Raw genomic sequence first — 14,650 nt, 5'->3', positions numbered from 1 at the left:
AAATGTGACTTAACACTGTCTACCTCTGAGATACTGATATATTATGCTTTCTAAATATACTCTTTGTGCAATTAATAATAATGACAAATATTGCTTGAAAATTTATCAATGATGCTTCATATAAAATTTCTTTGGCAAATTAAGAAACAACATTTGTCACTTTGTTTTTTAGTGTACAAAAATCATTTGGAAAGCTGAACGTATATCTTTTTATGCTTTATCATATAAATAAAACTTTGATATATAAAAGTATTTTAAACGATTTCTGAAATTGGTATTGGTAATATAGAAAATTACACCTTATATACTATATCAAAAAAGAGGCTTTCTTTGAGATTTCCCTTTACAATCATTCTACACACACACGCACGCGCGCACAAACACACACACACACACACAATGACGATAAAATAAGAGCGACCAAAGAGATTCCCCTTCGAACGCGCACATGTAGAGATTAAACATTCAACTACACTTTTTATTAAAAGTTATATTTTTATATTTACATATATACATATATGTAAAATTTCAGGACCACCCTGTATATATATGTGAACTTCATATTCTGTTTTTGATAACATTTGCAGAACATAATTATAAATAATATATTTTAGAAATCAACACAATTTAGAATTGTACATTTGTACAAAGCTTCAGGTTTTTTTTGTATATGTTTTATAAGGAAAATGTCGGTACAACTTAAAGTACGATGTTTTTAGTATTATAAATGAGAATAAATGTGATACTTAATGTTTAAAGAGTAAATAACAACGTTAAAATAAAATTAATTAACGCATATAAAAGTTGTAAAAGAATTACACACACAAGCTACAAAATAAACTAAATGTTAATGTAATATTAAACTAATACATAATATAAAACTGAAACATTATAAAATAAAATGCTAAACTGTTACTGATATTTTTATGGTATTAAAGTATATAATTTTTGTTATATCTTTTTACCACCGTCAAAGTATCAGAAACATCGCCAACTAAAAATGTGTAAAAGTATATAATATTGCACATTGCGTATACATATATGTACTAAGTTTTAAATTTAAGTTTTAAATGTAAGTTTTTAAACTAAAAGTTTTTATCGATTTTGGTTTTAATTTTTAATTACATAATTGTATTACGCATAACATTATAACAAAACAACTAACAGTGCTTTTATATTATCGGTCATCTTTGCGATACATTATTAGGTGGTAAAGAGATATATACTTATTTTAATGCTTCAATGAGAACACGTTTCAGTGGCGAGTGCGAGTACATTGCAGAATACTATGATAATACATATTCCTAATTGTCCTGCAAATTACTAAATAATAAATCTCAAATTCTTGAAATGGAATGGATAGAAATATGTAAATACAAAATAAACATTAATATCGAAACTGAAACGATGAGAAATTATACTTTTCTTGAATTTGTCTTCAATGCCCTGGAATCGGCTAAGGTTACACGAAGAGGTGCTAATTTGAGCTAATCTTTTATGGACTTTTCTACATCATATATTGCAGCATTTGGTTCAATAGCCTTGACAATAGCTAAAAAAAAGAGATAAATTTACATATGATCAAATGCCATATATTAAATGTGATAAATGTTGATCAATACTAAAAATTAAGACGATACAACAATAAACATGTGAAATTATGATTCAACAATAATGAAGTTTTTGGAAGAAAATTTAATCAGAAAATAATTTTTCAGCGCAAAACTTATATGTAAACATCAATAAGAAATTAACATATGTAATATCATATGTATTGTCTATCATGATTAGTATTTATATAAAATTTGTTATAAAAGAAGAAAAAACAAGACAAACCTATGACTAAGTCCTTTATTTTAAGAATCTTGAAAGATTTCTTCGGTGTTCTTCCTGCCGTTAAAATTTCTAGCATAATTATTTGTAATTATTCTTTCCAGAGTCCTTCTACTGATCTGAGAAACAGTTGTGCCACCTGATATGCTTAAAGTATTAACCTATCAAACAAAGATGATAATTAATGTGTTAGTTTTATATGAAAAACATAAAGCAATAAAAAAAGATAATCACAATACAAAAGAAAGAATTTCAAATTGTAGTGTTAGAATTTCAGTGTTCGAAACATAAAGTTTAACTTTAACACTATTTGACACTGATGAATAGATCAAATAAAGAGGACAACAGAAATAACAATTACCATGTACTCCAAATTTGTATTAGTATCCAAAAACCTTTCGAATTCTTCCAAATTTTCATCACTGTCAATTGGAAGTTTGGGAACACCTTCCATATGAGATACTTTCAATAGTCGGAAGTGTACTATAAGTTGCTTCACCATTGGAAGAAGTATATTCATTGAGTTTTCTAATGCTCCTAATTTTGTAATAATAACACGAAACAAATCTGAAAAGAACATGTACCTTTTAGACAAATAAAAGTATTGAAAAAATAACAAAATTTAACTTAGTTTGTTCGCAATTGATGCTAATCGGTGCTATTATGATTTTGTAAATATAAAAAAATCCTGTCAAAACCGTACCTGATGAGTGCCTAAGTGAAGTATTTAATGTAATGTCATGTAAGCGCTGTGAAGACTCAGTTCCTCTTGATGAGGAACTTTACGAACTTAGTACAATATTACAAGGTGAACGTCTTGGAGATGAACGTCTTGGAAATAAACATGATGGAGAAGAAATTGTTTTTGACGAAGGTGTACACGTCTTATATTTTGATATAGTGCATATTTATTATCTATTAAGAATTTTATTTATTGAAACAATTTATCTGCTTTATTTAATTTGTCTTGCTTTCTTTACAATATCATATGATATTGTTATGTTCGAAGTCTGCCCGAACACGTAACAATATTTATAGGTTAAGAATATTCATGTCGAGATAACTTGTTTCAATAAATAAATTTCTTAATTAGGTAATAAATTTTCAATCATGTAATTAGAATATATTAATAAATCAGTACACAATGCTTACCTTAATAAACTGGCTTTTCCCACCTTCTGTAGAGAGAGAGAGAGAGAGAGAGAGAGAGAGAGAGAGAGATGATGATGAAATCGAGCCCGAGCCTAACTCTTTTTCTTTTTGCGGAACAGAACAGCTTTCCGTTCAAGGCAATAATGGGAAATAAGGTTAATAATTCAATTAACCAAAGCGCCGATACTCGCAAGATAGCCTAGGCACACACAAAAGAAAACCCGACTGCATAATACACGAACGTGTACAAACATGTGCGTTCCACTGCGCTCGACAATCAACAGGCCGATGCTTCGACGTTCGAATGTTTAGCGTAGAAGAAAACAATATATAGCCTTTTCTATCTCTTGTCTACCGATCATGCGAACGCGCACTCGATGCCGGCGCGCGTAATAATTATGTTATTTTTCCGCGCAATGTAAATGTATAAATAAAAACATAAATTTAAAAATAAAATAGGTACAACTTTTTTTGTTTCACTTACAAAAGAATCATCACATCACATAAATGGACATGACATATAATAATCACATAACGGACGTATGATACATAAATCATTTTCAATGAAAAAATTTTTTAAATAGCTTTTATGTAATTATAACAAACAAAATCTCCATATATCCAACACTTTTTGAAATTTGCCAAGATAAAATTCATATAATTATTGAAATTAATCTCTGCATTTCAAAAGTGTAAAATTATGTATACTTAAGCACACACACACACACACACACACACACTTGTGTTGATTTTTGTCTCTTGTTCAATAATCGAGTACAGGGTGGGGAAAAATTATTGGTCAAGCTTTCGCCAGTCGATTCTACTCGTCGAGATCGCCAACATTGCATCATAAACATGGTGTCGCAAAATTAACTTTCAAGGTCATTTTCAATGTCAATTTTTTTTATTGGCTTAGTCGATTCTACTCGTCGAGCTGAACAAAAGTCTCAAAGGGACCATATGCCGGAAATCAATATTTCATAGAGAAATCTTCGTTTGAATTTTTTTTGCCTGAAATTTCAAAAAAATCGATTTTTATGAAGTCAGAAAATAAATCTGATGCTTATAAAGTTCTTAAAGTCATGTTCTAAATATCCTGATCATGATTAGCGAAAATCACCCCCCAAAAATGACCCTGAAAAATTCGTTTTCAAGGTCAAAAATCTGCTTAATCTACTCTTAGCGCTACGCAGGAACAACGACGTGGACATGGTAGATTTCTGTTCCCTTCGGGGTGACTTGATTACATTGAGTTCCCCTCGCCTCTCACCTCGGGGTGACTTGATTACAGTGAGTTCCCCTTGCCTCTCACTTTATCGTCGTCGACGCTACCTACGAACAAACAGAACTGACCCATCGGCCCCAATAGCTCTGAGCAGTTGTGCTTGTCTGCCAGCTTCAATGTGACCACCACCGTTATCAATGCAAGCTTGGAGTCTCTCCACCAAATTATCTCGCACTCTACGGAGCACAGCTCGATTTCGTGCTAAAGTAGCAACCGCCTCTTCAATGCGATCTCGTAAATCCTGAGCTGTCCTTAAAGCCCTGCTTGACCCATAAACAATAGCTTTCAGAGCTCCCCAGAAATAAAAGTCCAGAGGGTTCAGGTCAGGTGAACGGGCGGGCCATAAGTGTGGCGCAGGATTACGACTGATCCATCGAGTTCCAAAAGCTCGTTGTAAAAAAGCGCGGACTTGCCTGCCGAAATGCGGTGGAGCACCGTCATGCATAAAAAAAATTCGATTACGGGCATTCCTCGGAACCATACGTCGCAGTCGATTCAGGAGAGTATGACGTAGAAACCGCAAATATTCAACGCTTGACAATCGGTTTGAGAGAAACACAGGAGCAATATAATCATTCCCGAGCATCCCTGTCCAAACATTGACTGAAAAACGGCCCTGCTGAACTCTTTGGACCATTGCGTGTGGATTGCGTCTGCGCCAGATGCGAACATTTTGCCGGTTCAAAATGGAAGTGCTGGAAAAACTGGATTCATCAGTGAACACTATATTTTTCAGAAAGTGCCGATATCTTCGGATCTTGCGAAGCATCCACCGATAAAAACGAAGACGAGCTGTGCGATCACCAGGTCGTAACTCATGCACTACCTGCACTTTGTAGGGTCGTAGGCCTTCCTCACGGAGAATGCGCAAGACTGTTTTATAATCAACCCCTACTCGCGCGCCTATGCGTCGTGATCCTATGACAGGATAAGTTCGAGCTAGAGCAATCACACGTTCCTCAATTCTCCAAGACACACGAGGACGATCTGCCCTACGGTGGCCAGCACCTGCAAAATTCATTTGCTCCTGATCATGTAATCGTTCATCAAGTCGTTGAAATTCTCGACGATCAGGCATGGACCCTGGACGTAATGGTCTGCCATTAGCTTGGCTTCGCAACCAACTAGCATAAAGAGCTCGTGCTCGTGTGTAATTACCATGAGCACGATCAATTGCTCGAAGTATTAGACGTTGGTCACGCCCATCCCGAAGCACCCGATCACGACCACCACGGCCACCACGTCGAGGCATGCTACAGCAACGTTATTCTTAGAAAAAATTTGGTAAAAAATTTAAACAATTTTTTTAAATTTTACACTGAAAATTGATTCAAGATCAGCGGCGGTCTTCTAATAATCACGAAAAAGGTCTGGATATGGATGGAAAGCTTCTTAAGCACAAATAACGAATGTCTTATGGAGCGATATATTATTCCTCTCCGAGGCAAATGATCGTTGCTTTAAGGAACCAACAGCCGTTGAAATGTTACTGGGTACCAAGATACCCCGAAGGGAACAAAAATCTACCACGCCCACTTCGTTGTTCCTGGGTAGCGTTAAGAGTAGATTAAGCAGATTTTACATTCATCACAATTAATTTTACGAAATTTTTTGGCTTCTAAAAACTTCAAACGAAGATTTCTCTATGAAATATTGATTTTCGGCATATAGTCCCTTTGAGACTTTTGTTCAGCTCGACGAGTAGAATCGACTAAGCCAATAAAAAAATTTGACATTGAAAATGACCTTGAAAGTTAATTTTGCGGCACCATGTTTATGATGCAATGTTGGCGACCTCGACGAGTAGAATCGACTGGCGAAAGCTTGACCAATAATTTTTCCCCACCCTGTACATTTAAACGATGTAAACTAATTAATACTCATAAATTAAAAAGAAATAATTAATACTTACAAATTAAGAAGAACTTAAGAAATTATTATTCTTTCTATATTAATTATATAATTTCGAATCAATTTAATAAAATAAATTTTTCGTTTCTGTGGAAACGTGAAAAATACGTTTTTGAAATTTAGGTCTAGAAACGGTTTCTATTTAAACCGTTTCTCAAATGGTACTTTATGTTTCTTAGATATTAGATACGTCTAAGAAACATATATTAGGCTAACATGTGCTGCCTGGGATGCTTCTAAGTTTTTTGTACATTTTTCTTTGCACGCTATTGATGTTGGTTTCACTAACTGAAAGTATTTACACACAATAGATATTAAATACAAATGGAATATTCTAGTATAATCAACGTGTAATACGATATAATTGTTAAACATCTTACAAAAGGAATTGCATATTCTTTAACATATCTACGTATTTCTGGAGATCCATACAAATCTTGTACTCGGAAATGCAAGGAACATAATGTTGATCTTGTTGTTAAACAAGCTTCGGGTATATTAATCGCTTTACACCACGCTTTCTTCTTTCTTTCATTTTTAGGAAAACTGTAATATACATATTCTTCAGATTACAGTTTATCTGAGGTGTTTCATGTGCTTATTTTAATTTTAGTTAGAGTATCTTAAAATATCGTTTACGAAAGAAGATACAGGTTTATATTTTTAATCAAAATATTTAAAAAAATTTAGGTTAATATTCTATCTAAATATATACGTAAAAAATGAAATTTTTCCTTCTTCTTCTACTTCCTCTTGTTTTCTTGATTTTTGTGATGTTCTGCTGTTGCACCCACTTACGACACAGCGTACCATTTTTGCACAAAATGTTTCAAAACGAAGGACCGAGAATAAAGACGAACTGTCCGTGACGAACATCACGCTTTCCTTTAACATAATTCCGTTAAAAACAAGTGAATTAAACAAAAAATCTTTTATATATATACATTACTCTGTATTACCAACTAAACAAACAGATGATATAGTTCATTATCGATAAGTGATACTATTAGTAGTCCGTAAAGACATGGCCGACGATCAAATCCCCCTCCCCGCCATTGTTTCATACCCCGCACCCATAGTAGACCCTAAAGGCAGGAGCACAGACTTTTGCATAAGCGCATAAAAAGATGTATAAGGAATTTGATTGGTCTATAAGCATGTGCATAAGGAAATGGACCAATCAAATTCCTTATGCATCTGTTTATGCGCTTATGCAAAAGTCTGTGCTCCTGCCTTAATGCTCCCTCCTTTAACTCCGTGGTACAAGGTCCGTAGATGAACAGAAGACAATAGAGAAGGTCTTCGCACGGGCGCCATTTTAGATCCACGAAGTGAGACAAATATATATTGTTTCTCACTCTAATTTACTGCACCAATACATTTAAATGCACCACTACATTTAATGCAAACAACATCTGTACGATAGTGGCCGCCATCTTGGGGCCAATGTTGTTAAGTAAATGGGAAGACCTTCTCTATCGCCTTCTTCATCTACGGACCTTGCAAATGTACACCATTTTGAGGGGTTTTGGGTGAGATGTCCAGACTCTGTATTCTAAGGTCTGTTCTTTATTGCTGAACTGCTGTACTAGTTCAGAGTTTATCTTTTTTACACATTGAAAGGAAAAGGATAACCTCTGAACTAGTGCAGCAGTTCAGCAATAAAGAACAGACCTAGGCCGGTATTCATAGTCGGATCTTATATTTAAGACCGTCTTAAGTGATCTTCAGATACTCCGTAGCCAATGAAATGATCTATACAACATCTGCAGATAAACTTAAGACGGTCTTAAATATAAGATCCAACTATGAATACCGGCCCTATAGTGTCTCTAAGAAAACCTATATCATGTACCTTCTGCGCATGCTCAGTTGCCCTTGATTCCCTTTGGTACAGTCCAGTCAAAAGTTAATCAGTTATGCCCGATTCCACCAATGTCGCTTAATTTTAACAGTAGTTTAACTCACTCTTCGTCTCTTTCTAACTACCTGCCTTAGAAAGAGACAAAGAGTGAGTTAAACGACGGTTAAAATTAAGCGACGTTGGTGGAATCGGGCATAAATGTTTCAATGTGATCCGTTTGCATGAACAATTGAGCCTCTTCTGCGAGATTATCATTATATTGAATGTCTGAGCAGTCAGATGTCCTAGAAGTATTTTCGTGTATGTACATACATGTCGTCTTCCATATCCATGAAGGTAACCGACATCAGATCATTTTCCGTATTTGTTGCATTTGATAAAGCATGCCCAGAATATACCATTTTAAACGGTTTTGCAATTCCACTGGCGAAGGATGATCATTTGCATGCCCCATAGCCATAACCCTTATATATGAAACGAAGTTCTCGAGGATGTCCTGATTTAGTCTTCTTGTAATGATGAAATCGATCGTTAATGCATCCGTCGAATATTTTTTTCTTCACGTACTGAAGTAATTGCCATAATGAACGGTTACTCAATAAGATTCCCTTTTGAGATGGAAGTAAGTCGATCTCTTTGGAGTTCGCATGTTGTTAACAAGTTCTTCCATTTCATCAAGTATTTTATAACTACATATAAATTCATTTCAGAAGAAACTGTGCATTTGAAGCTCTATCTTACTATTATATAAAGAAAAGTCATATTTTCCTTTGTTACCTAGGATCTTTAAAACTACTGAACCAATCGACTTGAAATTTTAGTATGAGTATCTTGAGGGTCCCTGAAATGTCATAGACTATATCATTTTCTATAAACTTATTTTCTATAAACTTATTTTATAGAGCGAGCGAAGCCGCGATGGGGGATGCTAGTTTATTATAGCATATTGTTGCATATTTCATCCATAAGTGCATATTTTTGCATATTTCACCCATATGTACATAATATTTACATATTTTAACAATGTTTTTTACATTTCACATTGTTTCCTGATTGAAATTCACGATTATTTTTTCTAATATAGTAATAAACAGGATAATTAAAATAAAAATATGCTGTGGTATATCTTTTTGTTTCGACTGATAAAGGAATTTACTAGATTGCTAATTTTCGAACCGCACGCCGCGCACTGATACGCACCGAGAGGCACCTTTTTTCTGTATGCTACGAACAGAAAACTTTTGGATTAATATTAATATGTATGTGTTTGTATTAATATGTTGTTTTGTTACTTAATTTAATGTTTTCGGTTTTTTAAAAATGCAATAGGATTAATTAATAGATATATAAATCTACAATACAAACAATTTTTCATTAAGTTTGTACTTCGTTATTATAAATAATTTAGAAAATATCTGAAAATTAAAAAAAAAGTAAGTTTTAAGAGCATATTTTCTTGTTTTTAGAGCATTTTTTCACTTTATGGAGCATATTTTAGGTGCTTAAAACAGATTTTTTTAAAGCATATTTTTGGTTGTCCTAGTAATGATGATCTTTAACTTTGCGTTTATTTAATATAATTTATACTGTACAACAGTTTGTGAAATATGGAATGAGATTTTGATATCTTTAATTTAAAGATATATAAACTCAATGTATGTTTTTCCAGAAAAATATTTAAAACTTTTTACAAAAACAATGAGATTCCACTAAAAAAACTTCACAAAGGTGAAAAAAATACGCCAAGTACATAAAAAATCCTAACTTGTATGCAACAAGAAGTTCAAAGAAATATTTATAAAATTCAAAACTAAGTATGAAATCAATGTAGCCAAATATCTAGAAGCAATTCGGTTTGAGTATTTTATCTAAATGTTTTCCATGCATACTCTGTTATTGCATGATACCATTGAAGTATTTGGCATGCCCGGTTCGCATTGGACATGTATTCTTATAAATTTGTACGTATCTTGATTTGTATTGTATCTTGTATCTTGATGATTCTTAATAATGACTCGCAAATCTTTAGTTGAAAATATTAAAATAAACGTTTACAGTTTTACAGACTAGTAAAGTGATTATAAATATTTCTTTTCATTACTCAATTGATACAAATAATTTACACGAAGACATTATTTACATAAAGTGTAGATTATAAATAGGAAGTATGTTTTAATGCGACGTCAAGTATTTCAATGTCGTCATGCGATAAGAGAGTATAAATGGAAAACATTTGGATAAAATACTTAAACTGAATTGCTTCTAAATGCTTGGTTAGATAACACTAATAAAAAAATATTTTCTTTTCATTACTTGAAACCAGATAAGGTTTTTCTTATAAGCGTATTTTATACCGATTGTTTAATACGCGTATTAAATAGTAAAGAACTAGTGCATCCGTTTAGTCATTGGCTGATTAGCTCAAATGTACTATTCGATACGCGTATCAAACAATCGGTGTAAACTAGGCTATAGATTTTTGGATGCTGAACATGATGCGGCAAACCAAGTTTTACCAGCACGTCAAGTTTGAGAAATAATGGAAGTTTAATATGCAAAAAATGGTTTTTTCACGATATTTTAAATTTTTTTGTAAAAATGTCAATATTATTTTGAAATACTGATCAGAAGTCATGACGTATTGTTCATCACTTATAAAATATATTTCTATTATTTCGATATCTTACTTTTTAGCCATGTTATGAAGGATTTAAATACAGAGTTTTGCTGAAATAGCAAATATTCCGCCTATGATGATGAAGTCATATTTATATATTTATAATTTGTAGTTTAGGTATGTGTAGCTATCGATACATATAAACAATATAGTTTATCGTGAATGTATATTTATATATATATAGGATGTCTTATTTTAATTGCCCACCTCCTCAAAATAAATACATTTTCAAAAAAAATTTATTTAATCCAGTCGAAAGTTATATATGATCTAAAGGGAAACAAATGGTAAAATCAATTTTGAAAAAAAATTGTTTTTTTCCAAGGTCACATAAAGATCATACAAAGGTACATGTGACGCTGCCTCAGCGTCCTCATATGAGAAGTAGTTCTTAGCTTTAATCTTTCAAATCATGGCTAAAAAATAAATTAGCGAAATAAAAACAAAAATGCATTATTTATAGGGGATGAACAATACATTCATGACATGTGATCAGAATTTCCAGATAACGTTACCCTTTTTTTACAAAAGAATTTCAAATATCGGAAAAACAGCCATTTTTTACACATTAAATTTTAAGTATTTTGGAAACTTGACGTGAAATTTGATTTGCGGCATCGTTTTCAGCACCCAAAAATCTATAAGAAACACCTTTTCTGGTTTAAAATAATTTTTGGCTGGAAAGTTACTAGTGTAACTATTGATTTCATATTTATTGCGACTCGCGCACAATTTTCCTTGTATTACGACACATTATGACATACACAAGGAAACTAACTTGGCGAACAATACCGAAGTGAAATGTTAAGCAGACTTGGGTGGATTTCGTCGATGTTCGACTCTCGTCACGTGAATTATACCAATTGTAACCAACTGGACAGAGGCGCGTGACTGCCTCGTTGCTGCTGTAGCATGCGATTGGTGTGTGATATTGCTATAACGTACCAGTACTGTAGCTTTATCTTTACCCACAGGTTCCGCTGATGTCATCTGTTTCTATTAACATTGATTTGATAGTTTTATATTTGTACCACCAAATCTAATGTTTTCTAAATCTTTCCGAAAGATTTTCTAAGATTTATTCAATAATAATCACTGCCTTTGTTCACACTACAAAGGAAAAAGAAAAGATAACATATATTCGCAAAACTTTATAAAACTTACTTTGTAAAACTAACTTTTTTCTAAAACTTATTTTGCCAAAAATAAGAATAAAATGTTACACAACACACACACACACACACACACACATATCAAGAAATTTTCTGTTTATATAAATTAATATATACCTTTTAAATAAATTTTTGATAAAAAGATATTAAAAAATGATAATCGAAAATACAATCGCAATATTTGTCATCGATAAACGAAATTGTTTCACGGAACTTGATATCTTTTTTACATCTTTCTTGTAATTTTATACGTGCACATTGCAACGAACATTTTTCTATGATTTCACTTAAAAAGAATGAAAAAGAAAGACAGAGAGAGAAAGAACGTGAGCAATGTCGATTCATATCGACTACGATAGTCAAGCGCAGTTCACCCATCACCGAAGTCAGTCGCTATCGAGTCACTGTTGTGTGCGGTTGTTGTTATCGACATCGTTGTTGCCACTTGCGGAGGAACCTCATCAGCAATATCTCGAAATGGGTCACGAGGGAGAAGTCGTTCTGATTCAAAACTCTGTAAGTAATCGCGAATGTGAATGCGGATCGGACCTGCCGAATAACCTGTAACCGTGTGAACGCGATGATCGCGATTACCGTTCACGCGGATATGCGAAATGGAGATAACCTTGAATGTAAAAACGCGCGGAGACGCATTTGCCGTTACGTCCCATTCTGGCGCATTGTTACCAAACGTCGGGGAGTAAAATGATTTCCGAAACAAATGACAGTATACATTTGTCGTGCCTTATTACAATGATAATTTAAATCATCATCCTGCATACCGATTATATCGATCTGCCTTTTTTTTGAGAGAGAAAATCATCCAAGTTAAATTAATACTTTTTATTTCCAAGTAACGGAACTGTGCGAAACGCCGCTTATCGTATGCGCGCAATGGAAAACGTAAAAATAATTGCATGAGCATACATGATTGATAGAAGCATATGGTCTGGCAACAGTGTGTCCAGAGAGTAAATTACGTTATACATTTTCTTGGAACCGGCCTCGTCCCTGGCCTTGAGCGCATCGATTTCGTTCCACGTTTTTCCGCAATTCGCAGTCCTACCAATCTAAGCGGGATCCAGACGTGGATTCCACGGAATCGCTTCGCCGTGAATATTCATCGAGACGGTTAATTGGCGAAATATTACGTCAATGTTCAATGAGTAATTCCAATTACGCCATCTTTCTATCATGACCACTCGGGTTCTATTCCGTTATTCTCTGTTCCATTGATTAGATAATAAATCAAGCAAAATAAAATGAACGTTGCTAATATTAACAGTAACAGTGAAATAAGACCCTAATGGAATTGTTGAATAAAAAAATATGGCATACACTGTCATGTCCCTTGACCGGCGAATAAATTAAATGTAATCATCGATCAAGATATCTGTATCTATATATATGTGTGAATATCACCGATCTCCGCTTATCTACGCGCGCGCGTGCGCGCGCACGTATGTACACGTAATATTTCAACAATTATATGGCATTTCATAAAAAATATGAATAAGTTTTAATAATTATTGTATATCCGCATGTGCAGGAGGACCTGAAGAGCAGACTTGAGAAAGCAGGCACCAATTTGGTGGTTATTGATTTCTTTGCGGTATGGTGTGGACCGTGCAAGATAATTGGTCCAAAGATCGAAGAGCTGTCAAAGGTTTCGATATCTTTTTCTGTATCGATATTTCTTTTTTTTGCATTTTAACAAATTTATCTTGCTAATTTGTTGAACAATTAACATAAACTATTTATATATCTGCGTGTAGGAACTGCAGGATGTCGTCTTTCTGAAAATCGATGTGGACGAGTGTGAAGATCTTGCTGCCGAGTATGACATAGCCAGTATGCCTACATTTGTCTTTATAAAAGAAGGCAAAGTGGTATGTATTAAAGTGATTGGATATTTTCCATTAGTTATAATTAATATAATTAATTGATATAATTACAAAATCGATTTATTATTAATTATTATTAAAAATTAAATATTAAAAATTAGATATAATTAAAAAGAAATTAGTTATAATTGATAAAAGGATGGATAAATGAACAGCCATTAATCAACTAATATTTCTGCTTTCTTTCAGTTGGAGACTTTTGCAGGTGCAAATTACGATAAACTTAAAAGTACAATTCAGAAACATAAGTAAATGACGTATCGCGTTCTCAAGTTGAATAATAACGTTGAATTAGCACTATACAATCAATACAAAACAGCTCTTTGAATAGACAAGCAACTTTCCATTGCACGTGTTGGAAAAGGAACAGTCGATTTGTTTTTATTAATATTATTACGGTCGTTTACGCTACGAGACTATCGCTTTTAGAACTCTGAATAAAGTAGCATGCTTGTATAAGTATAGTATTTGTTCGATGTAACTATTTGCCGTTTTGCAGTAAACATTTTTCCAAATATTTAATAAGATAAAAAGATAAAATTTGATAAGGCCTGAGACGTATCTGCTCGGCATTCAGAGATATAGACAAACTGTTGTTTGAAGATGGTTCAACACTCGAAGAGTTGTGTAATGACATTTTGGCCCCTGATTGCGTATTTCGATCCATTTTAAATCACCGGAAGTCTTGTTGTGAAATAAATATTACAAAGAATTGTAATCTGCTTATATAAATAAATACGTATATATATGTGTACAACATATATGTAAAACATAACTGTGTATCAATATTTATTAAAAATAAATTAATTGTGCGAAAATATTCTGTCTGTCGCGCTATATGACATTCCTCGA

The 14,650-nt window shown here is 33.3% G+C and overlaps 1 protein-coding gene and 2 long non-coding RNA genes across 3 annotated transcripts; 2 read left to right on the top strand and 1 right to left on the bottom strand.

Moving 5' to 3' along the window:
* Nucleotides 1-8,286: 8,286 nt before the first annotated feature.
* LOC105284745 lies at nucleotides 8,287-12,002 on the bottom strand. The gene is made up of 2 exons (XR_894911.2): nucleotides 11,668-12,002; nucleotides 8,287-8,886 (listed from the first exon to the last, which is right to left on the bottom strand). It is a non-coding gene; the product is annotated as an uncharacterized LOC105284745 (long non-coding RNA).
* On the top strand, nucleotides 8,292-9,828 carry LOC105284743. Its single transcript, XR_894910.1, has 2 exons — nucleotides 8,292-8,381; nucleotides 9,715-9,828. It is a non-coding gene; the product is annotated as an uncharacterized LOC105284743 (long non-coding RNA).
* Nucleotides 12,003-12,212: 210 nt separating the features above from the next.
* Nucleotides 12,213-14,552, top strand: LOC105284742 (thioredoxin-2). Its single transcript, XM_011348482.2, has 4 exons — nucleotides 12,213-12,410; nucleotides 13,444-13,560; nucleotides 13,670-13,783; nucleotides 13,988-14,552. The coding sequence occupies exons 1-4, from the start codon at nucleotides 12,228-12,230 to the stop codon at nucleotides 14,048-14,050; spliced, it is 477 nt and encodes a 158-aa protein (XP_011346784.1). The 5' UTR covers nucleotides 12,213-12,227; the 3' UTR covers nucleotides 14,051-14,552.
* The last annotated feature ends 98 nt before the right edge of the window (nucleotides 14,553-14,650 follow it).

Source organism: Ooceraea biroi, chromosome 1 (genome assembly GCF_003672135.1).
Source record: "Ooceraea biroi isolate clonal line C1 chromosome 1, Obir_v5.4, whole genome shotgun sequence".
NCBI lineage: Eukaryota > Metazoa > Arthropoda > Insecta > Hymenoptera > Formicidae > Ooceraea > Ooceraea biroi.
The sequence above is the reverse complement of the archived record's forward strand: the minus strand, read 5'-3'. Positions and strand labels throughout refer to the sequence as shown.

Coding starts and splice junctions, on each gene's coding strand:
- LOC105284742 (XM_011348482.2), top strand. CDS start 12,228: ATGTCGATTCATATCGACTACGATAGTCAAGCGCAGTTCACCCATCAC. Junction 12,411..13,443: donor TCGTTCTGATTCAAAACTCT/GTAAGTAATCGC, acceptor CCGCATGTGCAG/GAGGACCTGAAGAGCAGACT. Junction 13,784..13,987: donor TTATAAAAGAAGGCAAAGTG/GTATGTATTAAA, acceptor GCTTTCTTTCAG/TTGGAGACTTTTGCAGGTGC.